This window comes from Mchenga conophoros, linkage group LG2, assembly GCF_057382185.1.
Source record: "Mchenga conophoros isolate Kocher_MC1m ecotype Shallow Benthic linkage group LG2, M_conophoros_male_GT1.1, whole genome shotgun sequence".
In the NCBI taxonomy this organism is placed as follows: Eukaryota; Metazoa; Chordata; class Actinopteri; order Cichliformes; family Cichlidae; genus Mchenga; species Mchenga conophoros.
The window spans coordinates 27,650,189-27,676,299 of NC_140527.1; the positions used below are offsets into that span (position 1 = coordinate 27,650,189).

Sequence of the window (26,111 nt, forward strand, 5' to 3'; positions counted from 1 at the left end):
AGCAATACCACACAAATAAATGCTGCATAACCAGTCTTGTTCTTTGATATCTTGAGATCTCAAGTAAATGTATCTTGCTTTCATGACTACGGGTCAAATTTCACCAACCGTTTACTGTCACTTAACAGCGTGATGATTAACCCTAAAGAAAATAAGCATTTTCTTTTTTCTTGTTTTTTTTTCTTTTCTTTGCGTTTTGGTTTGTTTGTTTGTTTTGTTTGTTTGTTTGTCTTGTTTTTTGGCACATGAAAAAAGCATACCAGAGGTTACATACTGCACTCTCAAATGTACTTTTATTGTAACTGAGGAGTCATTGTTTCTTATGACAGTTTACATCTACGTGCACTTTAAATCTATGCACGAGCATGTGGACATATATTTATATATATTCATAAATGTGTTTGTGTGCAGGCTTGCGTGCGTGCAGTTGTAAGTAATTTTAAGCAACAGTGCATTCGTAGTTCCAGCTTAATGCACATGAATTCAGCTCAGCCAGGTAAACCTGTTGTTCCTCCATCTTCCCATGTGGCAGCCTGACAGGAAGGTAAGTTTTGTAGGAGGAGCATAATTATGCCTTCAGCAGTTTTATTTTGCTGCCTCAGTCCTTAGCATTCACTTGCTGCTGGGAACTTGGCTAACATGTGTGAGGGCGATGGGCCATGGGACTCCTGATAATATGAATTGTGCCGGACTACTGCAGGTAAGAGCCAGCTGAGTTTATCTCTTTTGATGGTATCTGCACTGTATTAGCGTTTCTAATTGAGTCATATATTGCAGCAACACACGAATGTGCTCGGTGTATTGTACGGCATCATGTTCTAAAGAGGTGTTAAATTGTATGACCCTTTATTCATTTTTAATAAAGAATGTCTGCTTTGATATTTTCCTTTTATTTAAATTCTCTGTGTTATTTGTTTACAAGAGCACTTGGTTGGAGATAAGTGAGAGGGAGGCATCGAATTACCTTATTGTGCAGCTGCTTGCTTTTAAAAGAGCTCACTGAGGCATGAAGTTTAAATTTTATCACCACGTTGAAAACTTTTAAATAACTTATATCATAAGTTTTAAATAGAATAGTGTAACTCTACAAAGACTACTGCTCACTGGTTTTTTTGTTTTCTGTCTTTGTCAGAAGCTGCTGATTGTGGTTCACATCAGGCAGATCATATGTAGTTCTCTCCTGTTTTCCGTCCCAGAGGAACTGGAGCCTGACACTCTGGTTGGATCACTTAGTAAAAACTTTTCTCCTCCATATCAGCTCCTGCCCCACAAGTACCTGAGGATGGACATAAACACAGGGAATTTCTATACCACTGAGTTAAAGATGGATCGCGAGGCCATCTGCCCCGCAGAGAAAAAAGCTGAGGAATGTGTTACTTTATACAATGCCATCGTGGGGCCCTCAAAAGACCTTATACAGTTTTCTGTGATCATAGAGGACATCAATGACAATGCGCCGCATTTTGAAAATAACAAAATACACCTTGGGGTGCCCGAGGATACGACCGTGGGGACCAGTTTCCTGCTAGATACTCAGGCTCTGGACAGTGACACCGGTCCTAATGGAGAGGTGCAGTACCAGCTAAAAGGCTCTGATGGAGCTTTCGGTTTAAAAATCGAAGAAGACAGCTCTTTAATTATGTTGGTTGTAGAAAGAGCCCTGGATAGGGAAACTCGGGACCTGTTTCAGATGCAGCTAGTGGCCACAGACTGTGGTGTAGACCCTTTAAGTGTGTCTGCAGATTTAATAGTCACAGTGACAGATGTCAACGACAACTGTCCAGCCTTTAGCTCTGATAGCCCACACAGTGTCACCATCCCAGGAGACTCTCGGAAGAACACAGTGGTCACTCAGGTTAGAGCCACAGATCCAGATTTAGGACCAAATGGTGATATCGTTTACTCCCTCAGTCCCAAAGTCTCTGAGCAGGTCAAGACGCTCTTTAGCCTCAACAGTCTCACCGGGTCCATCAGCCTTACACGGGACCTTGAGAGCGACAACTCAGAGGAGCTCGTGTTGAAAGTGTTAGCCAGCGGCCATCACTGCCCTCCAGCAGACACTCAGGTAACCATATCCGTGCTCCCCAAGGCGAACCAAGAGCTGACGATCAAGATCGGGTTCATAGCGGAGCATCAAAACCAGACTATGGTGTTACAAGAGAACCAGCACCCCACTGCCTTAGCCGTTTTAGAGCTCGAGGGTGACAGCATCTTTAAAGACTTATTTCTTGCCATTGAAGGTGAAGTGCCTTTCACTTTGAGCCCACAGAATGGCAAGTATCTGCTTTCCACATCAAAGCCCTTAGACTATGAGATGGATCGTGAACATCATATTTCCGTGGTAGCACGCGTGAGATCAGCTGAGGGATCTGTGATCGTTCCTTCTAGACGTGTAGTCACGGTGCTGGTGGCAGACATCAACGACAATGCGCCATATTTTGTACAGCCTCACTACGAACTCCAAGTGGAAGAAAACAATCAGCCAGGAATGTCACTGCTTCAGATCTCGGCTTCAGATTTAGACAGCGGAGAAAACGGCATGGTGACATACAGGCTTGAAAACTACAATCCAACCATGTTTAGCATTGATTCTGTAACAGGTCAACTCTCTCTGCTGGTTCCTCTAGACAGGGAGCAACAGAATGTACACAGACTCACTGTGTTTGCTCGGGACAGCGGCTCTCCTCCCTTGGAATCCATGGCCACTGTATCCATTCACGTTCGTGACCAGAATGACAATCCACCTGTTTTTCTTACCCCTCACTTCATCTTTTTCATTCCTGAGAATGTTCCAACATTATCCCAGGTGGGGAAGGTGGAGGTGAAAGACCCAGATAAAGGGGAGAATGGGACAACAGAATTGTATGTTGTAAACAGCAGTGCACCTTTTGTTGTGGATAACACCCAGGGGATGCTACGCACCACTAGGAACTTGGACCGCGAGACAGAAGACCGCTATGAACTCTACCTGCTGGCCAGTGATCACGGCCAGACAGTTGCTTTGACTTCCACTGCCAGAGTGACCATCTTTGTGGAAGACATCAATGACAACCAGCCAAAAGTGATCCTTCCCGGCAGCAACTCCTCATGCCTAACTGTCTCTCCAGGTACCCTGGCAGGTGCCACGGTAGGAAAGATCTATGCCATCGATGAGGACTCTGGACTGAATTCAGAGATTACTTACTCAGCTACGGCACCGGAGCTTTTGCAAAACAGAAGTCCCTTTCAGATCGATTCAAGGTCAGGGAACATCACCTTAAGCCAACAGCTCCTTCATACAGACCTGGGAATGCATCACCTGTTCATTGTGGTCAGAGATGGGGGTAAACCAGTTCCACTTTATACCACTGTCTGGATGAATTTGTTGGTCAATGACAGCACAGAGCCTTGCCACTTGGACCGGGTGCCCACCTGGACAGGGACACTAAACTTGGTTCAAACCCCTTCAAAGGAACCGATCTGTGACGTGGAGACAGCCAGATTTTCAAAAGTGATTCTGTTAATAGGCCTGGGTATGATGCTGGTGTCCACATGTTTGTTTGTGGCCACAGTTATTTGCTGCCTAAAACAGAGGAGTAGAAGTCTGAAAATGAACAAGAGAGCATACACTGAGGCGAATGAGATTCCACTCAGGCTCAAAGACAAATATTACTCTGATTAATAACAGCAAGCAATGTGTAAAGCTCACAGTCTCAAAGATAAAAATGTCCTGTGAATTAAATGTATTCTGTGTATTTGTCAAGGGCTTCTTGCATTGTAATAAGTCATTGATTCAGTGTGATGCACGGTGTATTCAAACATGTCGACTGCAAAACTGACAGGTTCTGTAGAAATAAAGTTGATCCATTTTCTGATAATGGAACGAGCATATACACGTTGACCTGATAAGTGAAATATGTCAAGCCATCCACAAAAACGTATTCCCTGACAATTCTCTGAAAAAAAACAACTAAATTCAACTGTATTTCACAGATTTATTCCATAGCAGGCCATCGGTAAGCTACCAGCATTACAGACATTATCTTTAAGGATTATTGCCCATGACCCCTGCGGGTAGAAAGATTGAAGTAATGGTCTGTTAGGTTGATTGGTCCTTTCTCAGATTTCTGACTGAGTGATGGAGAGTCTAAAGTATTTAGACACACAAAAGGGTTTAATGTTCCTCGGTTGGGGAAGTGATGAAAGTCTCTCAAGAAGTAACTCTGAGATGAGCTCAGGAGGCAGAGGGTGGCTACGGTCAGGTGAGAGGCGGCAGAGGGAAGGCACAAAAACATCTCAAGTAACCGCCTCACACCTGTTACTTGATAGCACTGCTTTTCACCCACAGAGCTGGATCGCACCAACAATGCAGAAAAAACCCCAAACCTACCGTACTGCACCCAGTAACCTGACAGGCTTGTTGTTTTGATAACAGATGTTTGGAGTGAAATCACACCGTGTTCAAAGACACAATTACAAAAGACACTTGCTCTTGTGTTTTACTGATGCATTTGCATGCTGGAGAACAATTGAAATATCAAACCAGGTTAAGTGATGCATAAAGTATGAATGAGTCAGGCTGAAACGTGTTTGCAAATCTGTCAACACACAGTCGAGCACAGAGGGCAGGGTAATTGTTTCAGCTTTCTCAAACGAAAAAGCTCCCCCACCTTTTAAAATCATCTTTACAGTATCATAAACCATTAAGAAATCCTTTGAAGCTACACCTGCGTTAGAGGGAAGAAGGGAAGCAGAGCCTGTAAAACACAATGTACAACAACCTGGTTAGTGGGGAACAAGGCTTGTATAACATGAGTGGTGCCTCTCTGAGGATTTCAGAGCTGGCGGCTCAAAAAATAAATAATCTATTAACACTTCGGTGTGAGATTTACTATATCAAATGAGAAGAAACAAAGACTGCTACATAAAAATTACAGACTAACAGCAGATCTTTACATAAAAAAACATGTAGAAATGTATATTAAAGTATATTTATTTTTATTTTATGGGGGGGGGGGGGGTTGTTTGTTTTTTTGTTTTGTTTTGGGTTTTTTTACATAATTTATTGATTGTTATTGGCCAATTTTTAGCCCCAACTACAGTCCACTGGGGGACGAAACTAAACCCAAACCCTTACAATGCTGTTGCAGGGCAACGCCTGCCATCTACTGGGCGCAAATGAAGCAAAATAGGGTTAATTTTGTTTTTACATTTCTGGTATTAGGCCAGAGGGAGGAGATGAATCAGAGCACAGTCTCTCACTGCGACACAGTCAGGTGCCCTGGGATCAGGAATGTTTCCTTGATGTGCACAAAAAGGACATTTTTATCTTAATCATGTTCCCTTTTTCTGCTTCTTATGCTGAACATTTGATGGATGGCTATATAGCACAAAAGAGAGCTGTCGTGACAGATAAGTGATTGCATATTACAAAACGAAAGGGACTCATTGAAACTCTATCTTGTTAGGTAAGATCGCTAAAAAATAAACACTTCTCATAAGTGTGCACATGTTTATAGTTTTCCTTTCGCTGGAACATTCCAAAAGAGGTAAAAAAAAAAAAAACAAAAACCGTGACACCGTTTATTTGGGTTGCTGGGATGCCACTTCAGTCACGGTAAAGTGTATCTCACTGCAAACAGATGATATCTGTCAATTTCCTGTAAGAATATCACCTGAACGCTCAAAGGGCAACACCATGATAGCCAGTGTTATCTCAATCAGAGGTCGTAGAGACCGTCTGAAACAACAAGCTCGACTCAACATGATGTACGACTCATTCCTCATTTGCCTGGACATGTTGGCATTTTGACTTTTAAGACAAAAAGGTCTTAGCTAACCACTGTTTGTCCCCACACACACGAGAAGAAGAAAAATCTATTCTTCTCTGTGAGCACGTCTGTATGCAAATGAGCGTCAACAATGAACTTAGTAAATGTCCGCAAGTTTAAGGACCCCCGGCCTCCTCATCATTTCTGCTCCTTGAAGTTCATTGAAAAGCGACATTGTTTCTTTAAGGTTGCACTCGCAGTCATCGGCGGGTCTGTCCATTGTTGGGGGGAACAAAACAGCGAGTTGAGATTGATATACGGGGGCCGGAGACAAGTTGCGCATATCATCAGCGGACCAGCTGCAGTTCGGGCAGCGAGACAGTAGCCGACAAGTCCTTGAACGCATCTTTCCAGACATGGGTAAGAAACTTCACACAGACTAGAGTCTACCTTTATTAGCTTGTAGTATGTTCTTATTATCACTTCTTTTCTTGATTGTATGCGATTGTTCTGGGAGGGAGGGGAGCAGTGAGAGGGCATCAGAAGTTATTAAAGTGGGGGCTCTCTTTTTTTGTCAGTGTAGAGGTCTGCTTCTTACCGGCTGATATTATGAGATTTATTTCATGCTTGAGATGGCAGGGCTACTTTTCAGACGAGCCTTGTCGCATTTGCTTTCGCTCGCAATCCTTCTCAATTTTTATAGAGGCGATTTGGCCCCAGCTTTTGCATTTTCAAGACTATTCCTGCAGGGCTTGTCTTTTCATTTGGGTCACAATCAAAGAGCCAGAGAGGGCCGCAGTGATTCGTAATTGGCTAATTGGCACAAGGTGCATCTGAAGGCCGGCCTGATTGACTGACTGAGGTTAGTGTTAAAACTTATGGATTATGCTGATACAATGTGTGTGTATATTCTCTAAAAAAAAAAAATCTATCTATATGTACTGTATATAATTTATTGTGTAGCTATGTTATTCACAATTTCTTGTCAAACTCTGTGTTCTGTGCACAAACCCTCGCTATGTGAATCGCATGCAATCAGTTTGCATGTCTGGTCATGCACAGACACCCAACAAAGCTATGCGTTTGCTTAAAGAGCCATCTATTTGCCCCTCCGGCCATCTGTGTTTACTGCAATGGTACCAGCTACAGTCTGCCTGCTTCTATTGTGCATGTCTGTGTGGATGCATGTACACATTTACACAGTTCCATTGTTTGTTTCTAGGTTTGCTTTTTCCATCCTCTTCCAGCACTGGCAGCTCCCCACTATCATTTTCTTGTTCCTGTGTCTTCTTAGTAGGAAGTCTGGTGAATATGCTTGTGTGTGTGCCCGCAAAGCACAGAGGTGCCTCTGGCCTTTGTTTGCTTGACATTGGTGGCCCTTGTACCCCCATGATGGTGTGGCACAAAGACTGTTGTCTCTCCAGTCACAAAAGCAGCCACTCTTTCTGTTTCGCTTTGCCTTCTCCTCAGCGTCCTCCCTCTTTTCTCACACTCTCCATCCTGGCTGGTGAATGGAGTCAGGGTGTGAGATGGGGTCAGAGTCGACACGTCCCCATGCCCGTGGCCCTTGGCATCCATTCAAACAGCACATGACTAGTGGGGGGAATGCACAGACTTAATAAGCCAACTTGTGTGTTTACAGCTGCAGCTTGATCAATGCTGACGTTTTATCTTTAAAAGGTTGCTTTGGCTGGCTTTGTTTTTCCTTATTGTATTTTTTACCCCTAGTATTATGTAGGTAGGTTTTTGGGTTGTCAAATTTCATGATTCTTATCTCTGGGGTTTTCTGTCGCCACCAAGTTCAGCTGTATTTTATGCCAAATGCTGTGTTCGTGCTATGAAATCAGATGATAACCTTTTTGTCTACTCCCAATTATGAAAATTGACAGAAGCCCTATATTTTTAATTATCAAGGGTAACATGAAATAGTTTGTGTAGAAAGGATCTGCTGTTGGATATTTGGGGCACGAATCACACAAAGTTAACTCTGAGTTGCACGTGTTTAGATTGAAAGAACGATCAATAAACTGTTCTGCAGTTTTAAGCAGCACAAACAAACACAAAAAACTATTTAGCTTGTCTGTGCTGGGGTGGAAGCAACAATCTCATAAAGGGATGTCTTAAAACCAGAACAAATGCAATCAAAACTATCTGCATGGCACAAATCGGAGTTCAGTGACAGTAATTTTAGTTGAACAGATCATTTTAAAAGTTGCGGCACAATTTAATTTTCATTAGCTTGAAAGAGTGAAAACATATTTCCTGTCCTTGGGAGAAAAAAACCATGCAGTATATTCTTTAATATTTCGTACGTTTTAATGGTGTACTATGTCTTTCCGCTGTTCATAATATGCTTTGTTTTCCATGGCGCTGCATGTCGACTAATAGGTTGCTATGAGTGCTGTATGCGGTGTTTGGGTGGGGTGCCGTACTGTTCCCTTGTTGCCACACTTCTCTGCTTCTCTGGCATTGCCCTCTTCTGTGGTTGTGGGCACCAGGCACTCACAGAGACAGAGAGGCTCATCGAGACATACTTTGCACGTAACCTTCAGGACTACATAACCCTAGCCTACATGTAAGTCGTCCTATATTTCCATCATCGAAGCGTGATCAAACCTGATCTTCAGACTTCTCATGATTTCGTCTGTATTTTGAAGGTTTAACCCTTTTAACCTCTTAACATTTTCTTTTTCCTTTGCCACTCTCAGCATTCAATATTTCCAGTATGTCATCTATGGTTTGGCCTCCTTTTTCTTCCTCTACTGCATTGTGCTTTTGGCCGAGGGCTTCTACACTACGAGCGCTGCAAGGCAAACCTTTGGAGAGTTCAGGAGCACCATGTGCGGCCGCTGCCTCAGCTCCTCGGTGAGAGGGCCCTGAGTGGGAAAAGTAAAAAGGATTGGACAGATTGGATAGGATTTAATACATATATCACTCCCTGGTGGGTGGTGAGCTGAAAAATCTTAAAGCTCCTAAAGAAGAAAAAATCTTAAGGGACATGCAAAGATAAGCATACAGTGAGTGTTTGAGTGGTCTAAGACTTGAGTAGTTGGAAGAGGAGGCAAAAAGGGAGATAAGTAGAACTAACCTGAAAAACAAGCGTGGCTATTAAGTGAGTCACGCCTCATAAAAACACTCTGAGATTGTGTGCATCCATTTAATATGATAATGCACCCTAATCTGTGGCCTGCTCTCTCCTTGTGCAGTTTATAGTGATGACGTATGTGCTCGCTGTGCTGTGGCTGCTGGTGTTTGCCTTCTCGGCATTGCCAGTCTACTTCTTCTACAACATGGATGCTACCTGCCACACTATTGATATTCTGACTGAGACCCCAGCAAGTATCAACCAGCTTTGTGTTGATGCGAGACAGTACGGTAAGAGGAACTCCCATCGCAGTCAGTGTTGGGCCTCCTCATGCAAAATCCATTCACATAAGGCAAACCTGTTAACACACGGCATATTTATCTTATTGTAAACAAATCTCTTGAAACGGCCATTTCAGTGATGATTTCTTGCCAAAGAATTGGGAAAATTAAATCCTGATTATGGTTTCTGCTATAACCTCCACTGTTCAAAAACTCTTTAGCACGCTCGAGGTCAACAGCCATTCCCACAGCTGTCTGAGGCTTAACCTAAGGACATAATGCAAACAATATAACAATTAATACAGAGACAAAGCAGCTGGAGGGGAAACGGTTATGAGGCTATTACTGTGGCAAAACTATTTGTGCGTGTAGTTTTGCTACAGTAATGGCCTCATAAACAGTAGGCCACCTTGTGTTGACACTATTAGCATGCTAATGTAGTTAGCTGAGGTGCTTGCAAATATATTGTTGCTCGTGGTCAGTGGTGGGAAAACTCAACTGCCAAAAGAGGCATTTTTGAGAAGTTTTTGACCCCCAAAAGTTTATATGGTGTGACAAAACTTATTTGATCTTTTAACACATGTGAAATGATTAGTTGGCATTTTGCATTTTTGAAACTGGAACAAAGAAAAAGTCTACACCTGTACTAGTTGGAGAATACGTGCATTTCATTCATCAGTCAGTGTTTTTGTAAATGAATCAAATTAAAATCGGTCTACTTTGATGATAAAACATTTTGCATCATAGTAAAAAAAAAAAAGGGGGGGGGGGCAGTTTGAGTTTAATTCCGGTTAAAGTCCTTGCTGAGATCAGGCTTACCAGTAAGCCAGCAGCATTAGTGGTGAAAGCTCTAAATTCTCTTTTTCCTCTGTGGATTTACTTTATTTGGATTTGAATGCATAAAACTATAGGGACTCAGAACTACTTATTTATGTATACAGCCATACAAGCCACTGCAGTCCGACTTCAGCAAATTTGAGAGGATAAGGTGCCATGTGATAGTCAAACACTGTGATGTACATTTTAGGTACCAAATTATTAAAACTTGACCTTAAATTCTGTGTTTATAATTGGAGATATTTTTTTTTTTTTTATAATCAAGAATTGCCTAAAGCTATGATTTGAAAAAAAAATTACTATTGCTCATTTCCATTTTTCACTGGAGCCACTTAAAATAGCCCGACGAGCCCAATGCAGCTCTAGAAGGGTTCATGAACCCTGCTCATGCCTTTCTGAATTATCCACACTCAACTTTAGTACAAGTTGCATGGTGTCAAAATACATTGCCTAACTTGTAGATACATTCATTTGGATGTGTGACTCAGTGGCGACAGCTTTTACTGCACACTGGCATTTCGTGTTAGATTCGTAGTTTTTCCTGTTCTTCTTCCTGACGCCTCACATCTTGTACTTGAGTCTCCCTGAAGGCCTAGCTCTTATAAAGTTTATGTACTAGGAGGCATTTTCATGCCATCCAGAGCTGGTTGAGACTTGTCTGCTGCCTTGATTGCGCTCTCTATGGCACCTTTTATTTAGTTTGGTAACATTTGTGAATGATTAGCAGTAAATGCAAAAAGTGCTCCTGAGGTCATTGGGATCTCATTAGTTTTGCAGCAGTTCTGTCATATATCATAGTGCTGATCAAATTAAAATCTCAGCAAGGCAAAGACACTGGAGGGAAAAGTCAGACGAAATCCAGAGGGGAACATCAATCTCTGTAAGCTACAGAGTTTCGTGGCAGCTCGCATGCCACTTAAAGACATTTTTCCTAAAATCCCCCAGAACGTCAGCTTTCATTCATGCTCCGTGGGCTATGTTTTGTACAGAATTTCATAGCAATCCACCTAATGGCTGTCAAGATATCAGTCCAGACTAAAAGTGTCAGCAGACCCACAGCACAACGCTGCCATCCCTGGAGCCCCAGAGTGTGGCTAAAACACATTTGCCACACAATGAGGCACACTGTTGCACTGAGTGATTTGTTCTTTCATTACACTGTCCTGAGGGTTAAACACTCGCTAACACATCAAATGTGCGTATTAATCTGCAGCTGAAAATAGTCCCCAACATACACACACACAAACTCTTCTGTTTGGTGGAAGTTTAATAAATTTTAACATGCCTGGCTCTGTGGTTTGATTTGAGCGCCGCAGACCGTGAAAGTCAAAAAAGATTTAGAATGAACAAATTAATTGATTTGTTGTGGACCTTTAATGTAATTTTACAGGCAGCAAGAACAAAATATAATAATTCTATCTTTTTATGTGCAATTGAGTGTTATATTTGAGTACATAAGTTTATTTTTTTCAACAGGACTCTTGCCATGGAATGCAGTACCAGGGAAAGCTTGTGGTATGACCCTGTCCAGTGTCTGCAAGACAAGAGAAGTGAGTACGATAATATGAAACAACTCGAGGTCTGCTGTCATGTTGTACAATTTGACTGACATAACACAAATACAACATGTTGTATTCACTAACAATAATCTCCCCCTACTAGTACCGCATGACCTACGACCTCTACATCGCTGCCTTTGCCGGCGCTGGCATCACGCTCCTGGCTCTGGTGAGTGATTATGCTGAGGTTGAGGCCAGTCTGGCTGCAGTGTGGTAATATAACACTGGTGTTATGGCTCATGTGACTTAGTGACGCTCAGAGTGTAGGCGACAAGGCATCTCAGGCATCCATGACTGATGACCTCTGTACTGTTGCTCTCTGTTCCTCTTTGTCAGCTGATGCAAACATCATAATAATGCTGTAATGTCTGGTGTTCCAGCCATGCAAGCAAATTGTGCAGCCATTATACTCACATGCTTCATTACAGAAGCTGTTATGTTCGTTTTATTTTCTGATTCCTCTTGTTTCTCTTTGTCTTTTCATAGCTGACCTATACTATGTCAACCACCTATAACTTTGCCGTTCTGCGGTATCTGGGGAGAAAGGGCATAGGTGCACGGTGTTAGGACCCAGCTTCCTGTCTTTTCTGGCTTCACCACGAACATGGGAGTTTAAATCGATGGCAACTCTTCTTTTTTATGTGATGTGCACACTACTACGTCTGCTCCTGGATAAATTTTTTTTCTAAACTTGTTATATTTTTACTTTTCTTATTATAAGGAAGTTTTTTTTTTTTTTTTAATGGTTTTATGTTTTTTTTTGTGGGTGTAATTTCTGCTTTGAAATCGTACTTTCATTTTTTCTGATGTTTTTCAATCTGTGCCAAAATATTTGTGAATTATTGCTCTTGTTACTTGCCAAGTTCAATGTTTGAAATGAATTTCTGCCTCCCGCTGTACTCACAAATAACACAGCTTTAACAAATTACCATATGTATTAAATGACCACTAAATTAGAAGATGTGCAGGTAGTTTGCAGCTGTTAATAAGAATTGGGGATTAGAGGTTACTATGGCTACCAACCATCACATCTGGCTGCCATGGTAGCAGACAAGCATGCACTTGCGGTCTTATGCTGACCTCCCGGACTTTTCTCACGGGCCGGAGAAAAGCTCCAACAATGGAGTCATGTCTTTCTTAAAAGCTAACCAATAAGAAGCCAGTTCTGGGGCCACCTGCACCATTACTCTCTGCCAGGGGTTATATTGCATGTCAAGGGACAGGGTCCTCTGGACAAAGAGAGGGTCAGACCTCTCCAGAGCCACAATGTAGCTCTTCTGGGACAGCAACAACACACACATACAACTCATCCACATGCTGCTGCATGGACCCCACCCCCAACACCATGTAAAATGGATTCATGGTAAAGGGACAAAGGGGAATTTTATTTTGAATAGTTTCTTATTGACAAAGGGACAATTTGTTTTTGTTTAGATCTAGTGAGGTCTGAAATTGTTTCTCATAATGTTGAGATGGCAGAAGCACTAGGTGCTAATACTTGAAGTAACCTCATAATATAAGCCCAAAACCACTTTGTTGAGGTGTGATACCCCCTGCTGGTAATGAATGGCTGAGGTACTTAAATAGAAAAAGGACAGGTTTGTTTTGTGTCTAATTCTTTAGGGATTTTGTTGTAGTTATTGTATAACACTTGTTTTTCACTTAATGTAGCTTTTTTTTTTTTTTAAACATCTGGATATTCCTAACAAAACCTTTTGAATCCTAAAAAGTAGACTTAGTGGAAGCTTAGCATAGCTTCTAATATTGGATGTGTCATGTTGCAGCAGTTTCATTTTCATATGTCAGTAATATTTAATTTAAAAAGAAGAAGAATGCTTTGAACTGTTTGTACACATGGCCTCTGAAAACATTTGTTTGTAGACTTTATGAAACCTCAGTGTCTGGTGTATTATCAGAATGTGAAGCTGATGGTTCATCCTTGGCTTTTTGCCACATTAGGAGGCCAAGGTATTTTGTAAGGTGTTTGGTATTCTCTCCTCGTGTGTCCACAGGTGCACTGTTCCCTTCACTTGGCTGTGTACCAAGTCTACCTGAAGATGCTACGACACAGGGCAAAAAATGAGGAGAGAGGTTACGACCTGTATAGGAGACTGCAGAGGGACAGAGGAGGGATACTGCGCTCTCCGTACTCTGAGAACAACCTGTCTGACACCTTGTGAAAGGACATTTTGTAGTAGTTTTGGTAACAAGCTTTCTGCAATAACTGTAACACCAGAGCGTGTCAACAAATGACACTGTTTTGTAGATTGTTCCACTTTAATAATATTGTAGAGGCATATTTCAACAGTTGGGGCATGATACAAAAGCAGGGTTTTTTTTCTTAACCAAGCATTACAACTTCGTATTTATCCTTATTTCAACACAATGTGCTGCATGTGAATAATTTCTATAGATTATGTACTTTTTCCTTAAAATGTACTTTTGAAGGCAAATGTGAAGATTTCCTTTCCTGCCTCAATCTAATTTGACAGTATGCAGCGGATCCTTCTAATGAAGGGAAAATAAAAATGTAGCACATGGTTTGATTTTTGTTTATAATGGAGAGGAACACCATTCACCATCAGGTTCCCACACAGTCATTCAGTGACACTCAAGGATTTGATGCAATTTAAATACGGCACAGTTTGGGGTTAAATCTGAAGCTGTTTTTCATTTGGGATGTTGCTCCAAAATCCAGATGCTTCATTTTAACCTTTAAACGTTACAGATATCTGCTTTAAAAAGTGAAGTAGCTACTGCTAAAAGGGAACCAGTAGTATAGAGATGCATTTTAGTGACCTGTTAAGAGATTAAAAACAGGTTTAGGTATTGTTTTTAAAACTTTAATAACACACTCAAGGATTTTCAAGCAACATGTACCAAAAAAGAAAAATAGGGTCTTTATTTGGTAGTTTGCATGATTTATTTGTAGCCAAGCACTGGAGCACATTCGTGACAGGCTTCTACTCAGCAGTGCAATAAGAAGGGAAGTTTTTCATTACAGTAACACAGAATCAAGATGAACACACTTAAGTTTCACACAGCTTAACTCGTACTCCTTGGCTGAGCACTGAAGGGGGAACGGATGTTAGGTGTTGTTTTGTACATCATTATAAAATAAATACAATTTACACAAGGACAAGCCAGCAAAAAATTAAAAATCAGCTTTTACATTCAATATTACAGCAACATTAAAAAAAAAAATACTGACATTAGGCAGGACTGCAGTGACACAGGAGATGGTATTGTGATACTGAAGGTTATAAATATTGGATTCTCAGGCATGTCAGACTTCAGGTAAACGCTGAGATGAGCTACATTGTTGAAACAGGATTAAACTGGAATCGTATTATAAGACATCAGCCTTTTGTCTCATTACAGAAACATTAACACTGATAATAAGCAGAAAGCCCTCATTTTTGCTTTGAATTAATGTAGACTACCAGCCTGATATTAAAAGCCCTACTCACTTCACAGTTAAAAAAAAAACAAAAATACCAGTACTCAAACACACAATCAAATGCATGAGCTGTTGTAAGCCTACATTTCCAAAAAAGCACATAATAGGAGAATATGACAGTACCTGATTAGATTTGGTGCACTTTGAAAGTGAACCTCTTGTAATGTTCGCCATTAGTCTGCACGCTCACAGAAATATGATTCAATTTTGACTCGGAAGGCAAACACTGTGAGCCCACGCTGACGGACGACACAAGACCGCCAACGTTACAGAAACCGTTACGAGAACACAGGGGCCATAATGAGAACTTTATGCATCCCATAAAAAGAGAAATATTTTATCCGATTCGTGCAACTGAATTTGTTGCTTGAGAAGATGCAGTTTCAAGATCAAAATAATAACAATACATTTAAATGTTAAATTACATTCTTCAAAATGAATTTAAGCTATATTATTGTTTTAAAACAAGTTTTTTTTAAAAGCAAATCCCTCAGGCAGACAACAGTAAAACAATGGGGAAGAAAAGTCAACAGTATCTGTAGAAAGTACCAAAACAACCCAGCTGAAAACAAGTAAATATCACTAAGTATCAGAATATGAGGTTGTACATTTCACTAAATACTGTTTAATGGATATGGAAGGACTCAATCCATGTGGTCAAACTACCACATTCAGCTGAGACGTATAATAATTGAACTGACAGCAAAAAGTGTATGTTGTATATTGGTGAAGTACAGGAGCCCATCAGAATAGGCAAAGCTACAATACGGGAATCTTAAGGCCTACTGAACAATTCACAAGGCAGGCACAGGATTACAAAGGTGCCATTAATATTTATAAACCTCTCTACTCATCAGAACTTTAATCTGTACCTGATCAAACATTGAAGCCCAATTTTGTTAGATAAAAATGTAAAACTACAAAAAGAAATATAACACTTTGAAGGATGGGAATGTGCTTCACACAAAAAATAAACACTATCACCAGTAGTACTACTTCTGATTCTGGACCAACCCCCCCCCCTGGCCTTAGTAAACATGTACATAAATTACAAGAAGTAAAAACAATAATGTCTGATTCCCTGACACATCCAGCTACAATGCAGTGGAAGAAAAATATAATTAACAGAATAAGGGTACCACAATTGTTCGCACCGTTGCTCAAATTTGAAACAACAAAATTAAAGCTTACAATTCCCTTGCTACTGAAGACAAACAAGGTCATCTTCCTTTTGAGTGCAGCAATCATTTAAATAACCCATACTTTCAATGCTGTTATCTCACTGATGTGGGGACTTCTGAAGCTCAATATTTGCCTGTACTGGGAACACTGTCATTCACAGACACAGTCAGTGTCAGGAAAATACATTAGCTCTCCAACAACTGCCGACACATCTCATAAAATGAGACTTTTTCATGAACAGAAAATGGAGCAGTGACTAGAGCTACTGTGTGTTAAGCTGCATTTCCACCTGAGCCTCTCTTATAACAAAAAGCTTCCTATAGACTATCATTAGTCTCCATTTCCTCTGCAGTCAAAGATCCATAGAGAAGCTGGACATATTAAAAAGTGCTGGCTGTTTTTTTGTTGTTTGTTTTTTTAACATGTCAGACTATTGAAATATATAGTAACCATGTTACACTGGCTGCCTCTGTCCATCTCAGTTATGTAGGTCTTTGTGCACACACACACAGAAAAAACGGAGCGGTCACAGTCAACGAGATGAAGCCTGGACAAAGTCTGGCATAGGCCTCTTCCCTCGGGGTGGTTTAGGGGTGAGAGCATTTCTAATCAGAAAAACTTCACCAACAATGCTTCTTCTGTTTATTTACTCTAGTTACTTTATCTACCCCAAACACAGAACTTATTTGGGCAGGATGTCAGCTATATTAACAGCTGTCAGGGCAGATTTTGCAAGTCATTTTAGATTTTTTTTCCCATCTATTTTTTACTTAAGCCATTCTTGACCAATTTACTAGTTGACAGTCCCCTTGCTCTTATTTTGAAATATTAGTTGGCGTTAACCAGCTAGCCCCAGCCCTTCCAGTCCTATTTTCTGCCTTTCAGCAGGCTGACCAGAATTTCTCATCTCATGGACTCAGAATCCACAGTCTTGGACTCCATTTTTGTAGGTTTGTTTTTTCTGCTCTGTAGATGTGACCACTAACCACAAGACCACTAACAAACATCTGCAGCAGGTAGAGAGCAGCTCACATGTCACTACAGCTGAGAAGAGCAAAGACAATCATCTCCAAATGCAATTCAAGGAGGTGGATGTTTGTATCTGGACAATTCTGAAGCATGAACGACTCAGAAATCAACAATCGCTACAGCACGGTGTCGTGACATTATGTGTGGCGATATTGTATAAATACAGGCACATACAAGGGGACTTGAGTCAACTGGCTGCCAGCTGGATGTATTCTGGTTACATTCCTATAGAACGGGAAGGTTGCTGAGCACAAATGTGAATTTCTTTCTATCTATACAGCAACACAGATTTGAGATTTTAAACAATTCACCACGGTTCATTTCTTGTATTATCAGAAATAGATTGCATGTAATTGTCAAGTTGACCCCATTCAATCGCAGACTGATAATAGACTGACCCTGTCTTGTGGCAACATTTACCGCAGGTTTTAGTGACAGTGTTGGTGTGCTTGACGGTCTCATTTTGTATCAAAAAAAATAAATGGAGTTAGATAATGTTATCTTATTGGATAGAACTGTTACAAACATTTACTCTGAGGATGAAATTTGCAGTTTAAAAAAGGAAATAAATGGTTCAAACGTTTAAAAAATGATAAACGCTAAAAAAAAAAAAAAAATAAAATAAAAAAATCACAGTAATATCTTATCGGAAGTAAAATACTGTAATAATAATATATTGTGGGGTGTCTGGTAGTACCCATCTAGTGGACAGATAGCTGAATATATCCGTTATTTATTTCTCCCAAAATATTTGAAAATTAAAAGAGTCAGAGGGGCACATTATATGAGACGCTATTTAATTTCATTTAAAAATGTGTGGGTGTGCATAATTTCTGGGCACATTTACAAAGGCACCCCTGGTACCACCACAATTACAATCCAATTCTGAGCAAAACACTGCACTCTCTAGCTTACTCAACCACAACTGCTCTCTTCATATATTTTTTTTTAGATAAACCAGGCAGACGAACCAAGTCTGAGTATTGTGCTTAACAACAGTAATCTCTGATATAAGCCTTAAAGTAAGCAAAATAAGCAACTGCAACAACTTGAAGTAAGATGACTAAGATGGACTGGCTGAATGCTACAAGTTTAGTGCTGCAAACATTATTACCACTGTTCCTAAACCAAGGGAAAACACTGTTGCACAAACAAGAGCTTTTTGGAGGTAAACATTTCCCAGAGAATTTAATCTTTAGACCTTTGTCCCTTTGATGGAAACATACAGAGTCCTTTCAAAGGCTCCTAGTCCCTTAGGAAAGTTCCTATGGTGGAAACACAGCTTTACAGAGCAAAAAAAGGAGTGCTCTTCAAAGGTGGATTGGTATATTCTTTGTTCAAATGCATTAATTCCAAATTATATTATTTTGATTAAAGTTAATCCCTTAAATGCACTAGATGCTATAGTCCCTGCACAAGCTGGAAACAATGGTTTGTACCATACTACTGGCAGCACAGCTTGTAAGTGTGCCGGTACCTTTGTAGGAGCAATAATTCAACATTCTAGAAACCAGCTAAATCCTTGATACGCCTCCTCAGAGCAGGTGTATCCTATTCATATTATCTTCAGGGAATACTGCACTCAGTACCTTGTACCAACAGTACACGTACCATAAACAATATATGACTGGCTCTTAAAACTACCACAGGCAAGTTTCAGCCAGAGGGATTAAAACAGGGTGGATTCACACCTATCCAATCAGCAACAAGATCTTCGGGAGGTTTTGCGGTTTCCATGGAGATCAATAGTACTACTCAAGAGCGCATGATCAATCTGGTCCTCAGCAGCCAGAACCTCCCTGACAGCTGCCTCAAACGCAGCGGTGACATTAGTGTCATCTTTAGCACTGGTCTCAAAGTAAGGGCAGCAGCCGTTCTCTTCACACCAGGCCCGCGCTTCATCCTCCCCAACCTCCCTCTGCTCCATGTCTATCTTGTTGCCCAGTACCACAAAAGGGAACCGCTCGGGGTCTTTGACGTCAGAGTAGTACATGAACTCCTTCTTCCAGCTGCCCAGGTTCTGAAAGCTCTGCAGGTTGTTCACGGCAAATGTGAGCAGGCAGCAGTCGGCGCCTCGGTAGAAAGGTGTACGTAGTGACTTGAAGCGCTCCTGACCGGCTGTGTCCCATATTTGAAGAGTGACAAGGCGTCCATCCACTTCCAAGTCCCGATTAAGGAACTCCACGCCGATGGTGTGGAAAGACTGGGAGTCAAACCGGTCTGTGACATAGCGGTTCATCAAGGAGGACTTGCCCACTCCACCATCTCCCAGTAGGATTACCTTGAGCAGCAGGTTCTTCCCACTCATCATGCCACCCACCCAACTAGGCCTCCTCACAGGGCTAAAGTCCTCCCCACTTGGTGGTAAACTGGGGTGAACCTAACCTAGAAACAGGAAGGGTGAAAACGAGATGTGGAAATTACTGCTGGTCATTGGGATATGAAACATAATGACTTCTCAGAAAACATTTAAAAGCCAAAGCAGTCTGTGGGTTTGTGTCCGCTGATGATTCAGAGTAGGTAATTAGAGGAACAGTCAGCAGCCACAGGATAACTGTTATAACTTGGAAGTAAACCTTTCTGCGTAATTAAAACCACATGACAGAAGTGTAATGGTTGACTAGCTTCAGGGACAAAATGACGGGGTGAAGGACCGAGATGTCTTCCAAAGGTCTCTGGCGTAGAAAAATACAGGGTAGCAGACAGCCCTGCTGTTTACGACATGAAACTATAATACTGGCTAGTCCACACATTATGCACTACAGTGAACAGATGCCAACTACAGATTAGGAAGTAAAAATTAAACATTAAAGAAAACGGGTTTTTTTTTGTAGTACATCATGAGGAAAACCCCGACACCACAACCGGCTGACCATAAATCCACTCTACAGCACCACCACTGCACCTGCGCAAACCACAAATATGTACCAGCTTGCCAAACTGTGGCTATTGGAAAACAAAAACTCTCGCTGAACTCTCTTGTCGATGCTGTTTGTGAAACTGTCCGCAGAAGTGCTTCAGAGAAGAAGTTAAATGGGAACCGAAACAGGTAAGACTTCTAAATCACGCCATGCGAGACAGTAAAGCGGTTGTAATGTATACCGGCTTAGCAACCCTCCCATCAAACTAGCAAGCTAGCCGACTAGTCTGATGCCTTGTTGACATTCCATCCCGGTCAGGCTAACCGTTAGCTCTAATTTATATGCGGCTCAGAAGAGTTTTAAAAAGCGACGCAGTTACCAGTAGCGACTATTGCAGTGGGCTGGTGTTTTCAAAACTGAATGCATATCGTAGAAACATTTATTTCTACTTACCCTGCTTCTGGTAGGTAATATTGCGTGGCTGTCCCGCTACCCTACATCTGACTGAGATTCAGTGTCGTGACGTGCGCGCCCCATCGCGGACCTGCACGTGCACACCGCCCAAGCAAAGCGGGGTCCTAAAGCCCGTAAAATGAGCGGATACCCCAAATGATAAACAAACGGAAGTAAAAACTTAATCAAGCATTGCATTAATACACTAAATGCTAGTAATCTTAGTAGGCATCTTAGTAAAAAACATCATTTATATGCTTTGCTTTTTGTAAAACTGTGGGTTTGAAAATGAATGGATAACAACAATAATGATATTTTAGCGTTAGCCAAATAATTTTGGAAATTATCAGTACTGTTAATTTAGGGCATCTGTGACATAAATCGTACATTGGGTCGTGGGTAATCGTTTTGCTAAGAACTGTAAGTTTGTAACATTTTGCATTTGAGTTCAGTCTGAATAAAAGCTGGATTTATGAAAAATGTGCAAGAATTTTAGTAAATCTTACTATTTGCTTTGTCTCTTTCTACTTTGTTGTCCAAGCATAATTTACTTATTACCGATTTACTGATTATTTTCCAACCCATTTAAACCCAGAGCTGGACTTAATTTCCCTTCTCTAACAGTGGTTTAGTGACAACTATTCATTCTCTGAGATAACTAGCCATCCTTCTTTTGACACATCTACTTGATGTGATGAAGTGGCCTTTCTGTCTCTCAGTAAACAAAACCAGATGCTCTGACCTGACAGTTGAGCTGATGTGGTTTTCACTTCAGGTCTGCTAAATGTTACTCTGGATGCATTTCATGGCACTGACCTCACAGGGGTGGCCCCCTCTGCTAATCTCTGTGTAACCATGATGTGAAACTGACTTCTGGCACTTTTTACTTACACAAAAATCTGAGAACTGAGTTCTATTGTGAGACTGATATTATTTTTGAAGATCAAATTATACAAACTCTTCAACTGCTCATTCCACTGTTGAAGTCTAAATATCTACCGTAGACTTTAAAGTTCCACGTTTGACCTGTGAAAACTGAAAACTGGATCATGATTGGTTCCCCGCCTCATTCCAAAGTCACAAAGTCATCTTTTAAGTATGAGTTTTAAACTCTGGCCTAATTTAATTTAACTTACATTAAACATTAATTTGATTTACATTAAATTTAACCGATATTAATTTAACTTACATTAAATCAAGTCAACCGAAAAACCATCCAATACTGGACACACAAAGCTGCCTCCTCATTTGGAGCAAGCTAATGGCTCAGTCACACGAGCCATTAGCTCATGAATTTCTCAGTGAAATTTCTCCCTTTAGCAGAAACTACGAACAGATCCTGCAGTAACAAGCTTTATGCAAACGTTCTTCTGCACAGTCAAGCTCAAACCTCAAAAATGTAAAAGTAATAAAAATGCTTTTTTAAATGGGAAACATCAGATTTACACTAACATCCAAATCAAGATCTGCCAGTGTTGCACTGTAGTTAACAGCAGTAAAGGCGAACTCTTTTCTACTCAGCAAGACTGATGGCAATAAGCTGGCAATCTGTCTGCATTTATAAATTAGACAACAGTTATTAGCAAACCTTTGACAACCTCTCTCGGAGTTGGTCCAGGTCAGACTGTGACTGTTGCAGAAAGGTTGTCTCCTACCAGGTGACCTATGCAATCGTCTTGTGATCAAAAGTGGTCGTGAGAGTGCAACACCCTCAAGCTCTATGTAGCCATTTAGTTACCACAATCTCCAATTGGTTGCAGAATGTGACAAAAATTCAATACAATCACCAGGCAGCCACCATAGATGCAAGGAGATTACTGTCCCTTCCTTGTGACTGAGCCTTTACCTTACTCTGAATTAGGAGATAGCTTTGCAAGAAGTGTACCCACTGTGGCATGATTTTTCGGCTGAGCCGATTTAATGCAAGTTTCCTCAGATAATCTTATTTTAAGACATAAAGGACGTGTTATTAATTCTGCTAATGTTGTTTGCTTTTAGAATGACTTTTGTATTTGCTTAAAGTTCATAGAAATCTCTAGGGTTTTTTTTTTATCTTAAAACATATACTCTATGTTTTTATGTATGATTTGTTGTGTTTGTTGTGGCAAAATCCGTTAAGTATCAAAAGATTCTGAACTGAACCTGTCTGACCCAATCTTACTCCCGGGCTGTAGGTGGCGCTAGAGTGAGATATTTTTGAGACCTAGAGAAGAAGAAAATCAGGACTCTACAAAAAAAAAAAAAAAAGAAGTCAGCTGTTAACTGATGTTTGGGGCATCTCGTTAGCACTGCTCATCAAAGCGAGCTTACGTGAAAAGTAGCGCTAGATGTTTTATTTTGTAAGCTAAGAAAAAAGCCCCTTTCACGTGTTTCCCGCGGAGATGATGGTAGGAAACAGTGTGAATATTCCGATGTTTCTCCATGCTCTGAAAACACTGGCTCTGTAGAGTAAGTCGCTGGATTGTTTGCGTAGCGGATCGCATTTATACAACCGCATTTATAAAGAAAAACAATCATACTGCTGTCCCTACACAGTAATGTGGTGTTTATTTTGAATTTGTGTGTCTTTGTTCAATTCACCCCTGCAGATGGCGGGTAGGAGCAGACTACTGCCCTTTGCTTGTCTGGGGTTTTTCGGGGTCCTGTGCTGGGTCTGGGTCTCCTTTGCCTCCTTTCCAGATGACCAGGTGCTTCCCCTGGAGGCCTTGGATGCACTAGACCGAGGAGCCTTTCAGCCTCAGAGTGCTCTCTCAGAGATGGAGTTTTCCTCCGTGGTTTCATACAGAGGACCAGGGAACCGCGACCGTCGCAGTAACAAGGAGCTGCCCATTCTCCTCTGGTGGAGCGGTGGGCTGTTCCCACATTTTCCAGGCGACACTGAGCGCATTGACTGTGCCACGTCCTCCTGTCTGGTCACGAGCAATCGTAAGGTACCCGAGATACTTACCCTCCTAAAACACCTTGGACAGGAGGAAGATGCATGTACACATTAATAATAATTAGCTTCTCGGGTTGCTCTGCAACTAATCTTGGGTTTGATCTTGAAAGGTGCAGCTGTACAAACGGACAACATCTATCATCTTTTATGGGACAGACTTCCGGGCATATGAGGCGCCTCTCCCTCGTCTCCGCCACCAAACCTGGGCACTGTTCCACGAAGAGTCACCTATGAATAACTATGTCCTCTCTCATGGGCCGGGAATCCGGCTGTTCAATTACACCGCTACGTTTCGCAGGGAGTCAGACTACCCCTTGACCCTTCAGTGGCTTCCTTCTCTGGAGTACTTGCTGGAGCCTGTCGCTGTGTCCTTGGAAGAGAAGAACCGCCTGAGGAGGGAGGGTCTGGCTCCAGTGCTCTACATGCAGTCTCACTGTGATGTACCATCAGACAGAGACAGATATGTAAAGGAGCTCATGAAGTACATAAAGGTAAAGTGCAGAATAATTCAGCTGTGTAATAACCACAGTCAAAAAGATTATGGTCCTGTGTTTTTTGTTTTGTTTTTTTTAATGAAAGATATAGCGGTCCGTTACCCTTAATGTTTTTTTTCTGCTTTACACAAATGCCGAGATTCTTTCTCAGTGGTAAATATATCTTCTTATTTTATTACGCACTGCACAGCAGATAAAAATCACTAATCTTTGTGCTTCCAATTGCAATAGCAAATGTGTAAATGTTTTGTATAGAAAATACTCAGTGGAACAGCCAAATCTGTCATTGTGTAATAATTAATCTGTTCCCAGATATGCCCTAACTGTGTCTCCCATCTTTCCAAACATTATCTCTGTGTAGATCGATTCTTATGGGAAATGCTTGAACAACAAACCCCTACCAGAATATCTGGAGGACACAGCCACTGCTACCGGTGAAGAACCAAAATTCATGAATTTTGTGGCGCGCTACAAGTTCCACCTGGCTCTGGAGAATGGCCTGTGTCCAGATTACATGACTGAAAAGCTGTGGCGGCCTCTACACCAGGGGTGCGTTCCCATTTATCGAGGTGCCTCCGCGGTGGCGGACTGGATGCCCAACGACCGCTCGGTGATCATCATAGATGACTTCCCCTCACCCCAAGCTCTTGCCGACTTCCTCATACATCTGGACGAGAATGACGATGAATATGCTAAATATTTAAAGTTCAAGAACCCCAGCCGCATCACTAATACTCGTTTGCTAGAGTCACTGAAGACCCGCGAGTGGGGGGTGAATGACATGAGTAAACCCAACTACCTGAATGGATTTGAATGTTATGTATGTGACCAGGAGAATGCTCGATTAGCTGCAGAGCATGCACATAAAAAGGCCCCTAAGACAAATCAACCACCTCGGCCTAAAATGGCTAATAACTCTCACATGGGTTGCCCGCTCCCCAGTCCGGGATATGGAGACGTCAAAGACTTACCTTCAGATGATGGGTGAGTTTGTCTTTAAATGAACAACAGCACCAGGTGTGAACACAATTTTTTTTTTTTTTTTTTTTTTTCCCTGCACTGAAATGTGAACAATAATGTCCTGCGGGGAGTGAAATCGGTCTGTTTTAATAGTTTAATTAAAATATCCTCTGTGATGAGCCTAATCTGTTTGTTTATCTGTCTGCAGATGGTTGCAAATATGGCCTCAGGATTACTGGCAGAGCCTCGACCAAGCAGAGGGGCTGGAGTCTCTGATAAGACACAACGAGTCAGACCCTTCTCTGCTGTGGAAGCACATCCAAAGCATTGCTGTGAGCAGAGCCAAAGGAAAACACTGACACAGGCCTTGAAACAAACAGAGGATGGAGTCCGTCCAGGATTATAGGAGTGCCCCAGATTATGTATTCCCCCCTCTTGTTTAAATGAGGGAACGAAGTACACATTGCTCATAGTTTTGCACCCAAGCCAACCCCACCCCCTTTTTACCCATGTGAGTAGTTTAGTTATCCTGAAACAAATTTTGCTATTTTGTTGAGCTGACATTAAACTTTGCCTTCATCCCACGCTCAGTAATGGGAAAATAACATTCTAGACTTTTATAAGCGAATATTTTCCAACCGGTTTTATCACCGTAGCTGAGTTTCCATTATATTGCCCATAGTTAGTATTAACTACTTGGAGGACCATTGTCCCAAATGGGCACACTCTCATGGGATGCGCCTTTTCATTAGACTGGGGCAGAGCCAAAGACTTGTCCTCTGTACCGTGGGAGCTCTGCCTAACTGTGTGTGAAGACCATCAAGACGGTAGCCAAATGACTGCATCAGCTTCTTTACAGTTACTCAGCAGGTAGCTGATGGCTATTAGCTAAAATCCCATTTAGATGCAAAGCTATTGTGACTATGCAAGGAAAATATTATTTTGCCAAGCAGAGGAGAGGTGCAAATGTAAATTTAGTACAACCTCGCATTGGGATGTTACCAGAGTTCTCAGGATCAGCTCAGCTTGGAAAAACTCTGATTTTTATGTTAGAATATCACCTTGTCTGACAATTTTCTGTTACATCATTTAGGATCATGTGCAATAACTACCAATCATTCTTTTCTGAAACACTCTTGACTCATGTATCTGGTAGCAAACTACTTTTATATGACATGGATACACCAGGATTATAGAAATTGTTTTATTTTGCTAACAAAGC

General features: G+C 41.4%; 4 protein-coding genes across 11 annotated transcripts; 3 read left to right on the forward strand and 1 right to left on the reverse strand.

Annotated features, from left to right (window-relative positions):
- Positions 1-629: 629 nt before the first annotated feature.
- pcdh20l (protocadherin 20-like) lies at positions 630-4,908 on the forward strand. Of its 2 annotated transcripts, none has more exons than XM_085248013.1 (2): positions 630-700; positions 1,133-4,908. In XM_085248013.1, exons 1-2 carry the CDS (start codon positions 653-655, stop codon positions 3,659-3,661), a joined length of 2,577 nt encoding a protein of 858 aa, XP_085104139.1. In that variant the 5' UTR covers positions 630-652; the 3' UTR covers positions 3,662-4,908. The 2 variants fall into 2 exon arrangements, with proteins under 2 accessions (XP_085104139.1, XP_085104148.1); XM_085248022.1 differs by having other exon boundaries at positions 653-700; positions 1,136-4,908.
- Positions 4,909-5,924: 1,016 nt separating this feature from the next.
- plp1a (proteolipid protein 1a) lies at positions 5,925-14,053 on the forward strand. Of its 4 annotated transcripts, none has more exons than XM_085291436.1 (7): positions 5,925-6,170; positions 8,139-8,325; positions 8,459-8,615; positions 8,957-9,125; positions 11,430-11,503; positions 11,616-11,681; positions 13,525-14,053. In XM_085291436.1, the coding sequence occupies exons 1-7, from the start codon at positions 6,167-6,169 to the stop codon at positions 13,690-13,692; spliced, it is 825 nt and encodes a 274-aa protein (XP_085147562.1). In that variant the 5' UTR covers positions 5,925-6,166; the 3' UTR covers positions 13,693-14,053. The 4 variants fall into 4 exon arrangements, with proteins under 4 accessions (XP_085147562.1, XP_085147580.1, XP_085147554.1 ...); XM_085291454.1 differs by lacking the exon at positions 5,925-6,170 and adding an exon at positions 6,191-6,612; XM_085291428.1 differs by lacking the exon at positions 5,925-6,170 and having other exon boundaries at positions 6,622-8,325.
- rab9b (RAB9B, member RAS oncogene family) lies at positions 13,771-20,618 on the reverse strand. Of its 2 annotated transcripts, none has more exons than XM_085291466.1 (2): positions 20,498-20,618; positions 13,771-19,568 (listed from the first exon to the last, which is right to left on the reverse strand). In XM_085291466.1, the coding sequence occupies exon 2, from the start codon at positions 19,492-19,494 to the stop codon at positions 18,883-18,885; it is 612 nt and encodes a 203-aa protein (XP_085147592.1). In that variant the 5' UTR covers positions 19,495-19,568; positions 20,498-20,618; the 3' UTR covers positions 13,771-18,882. The 2 variants fall into 2 exon arrangements, with proteins under 2 accessions (XP_085147592.1, XP_085147601.1); XM_085291475.1 differs by lacking the exon at positions 20,498-20,618 and adding an exon at positions 20,112-20,305.
- pofut4 (protein O-fucosyltransferase 4) lies at positions 19,889-26,042 on the forward strand. 3 transcript variants are annotated; one of them, XM_085291416.1, is made up of 5 exons: positions 19,889-20,232; positions 23,086-23,427; positions 23,546-23,926; positions 24,291-24,913; positions 25,098-26,042. In XM_085291416.1, exons 2-5 carry the CDS (start codon positions 23,086-23,088, stop codon positions 25,246-25,248), a joined length of 1,497 nt encoding a protein of 498 aa, XP_085147542.1. In that variant the 5' UTR covers positions 19,889-20,232; the 3' UTR covers positions 25,249-26,042. The 3 variants fall into 3 exon arrangements, with proteins under 3 accessions (XP_085147542.1, XP_085147534.1, XP_085147524.1); XM_085291408.1 differs by lacking the exon at positions 19,889-20,232 and adding an exon at positions 22,710-22,945; XM_085291398.1 differs by lacking the exon at positions 19,889-20,232 and adding an exon at positions 22,710-22,884.
- Positions 26,043-26,111: the final 69 nt, after the last annotated feature.

Bases quoted from the DNA above. Each gene is read 5' to 3' on its own strand.
- plp1a (XM_085291428.1), top strand. From the start codon at position 8,069: ATGGTGTACTATGTCTTTCCGCTGTTCATAATATGCTTTGTTTTCCAT. The intron at 8,326-8,458 runs GTAAGTCGTCCT...TGCCACTCTCAG, and splicing joins TACATAACCCTAGCCTACAT to CATTCAATATTTCCAGTATG. The intron at 8,616-8,956 runs GTGAGAGGGCCC...CTCCTTGTGCAG, and splicing joins GCCGCTGCCTCAGCTCCTCG to TTTATAGTGATGACGTATGT.
- pofut4 (XM_085291398.1), top strand. The intron at 23,428-23,545 runs GTACCCGAGATA...TGATCTTGAAAG, and splicing joins TGGTCACGAGCAATCGTAAG to GTGCAGCTGTACAAACGGAC. The intron at 23,927-24,290 runs GTAAAGTGCAGA...ATCTCTGTGTAG, and splicing joins AGCTCATGAAGTACATAAAG to ATCGATTCTTATGGGAAATG.
- pcdh20l (XM_085248013.1), top strand. From the start codon at position 653: ATGGGCCATGGGACTCCTGATAATATGAATTGTGCCGGACTACTGCAG. The intron at 701-1,132 runs GTAAGAGCCAGC...TGTCTTTGTCAG, and splicing joins ATTGTGCCGGACTACTGCAG to AAGCTGCTGATTGTGGTTCA.
- rab9b (XM_085291466.1), bottom strand. From the start codon at position 19,494: ATGATGAGTGGGAAGAACCTGCTGCTCAAGGTAATCCTACTGGGAGAT.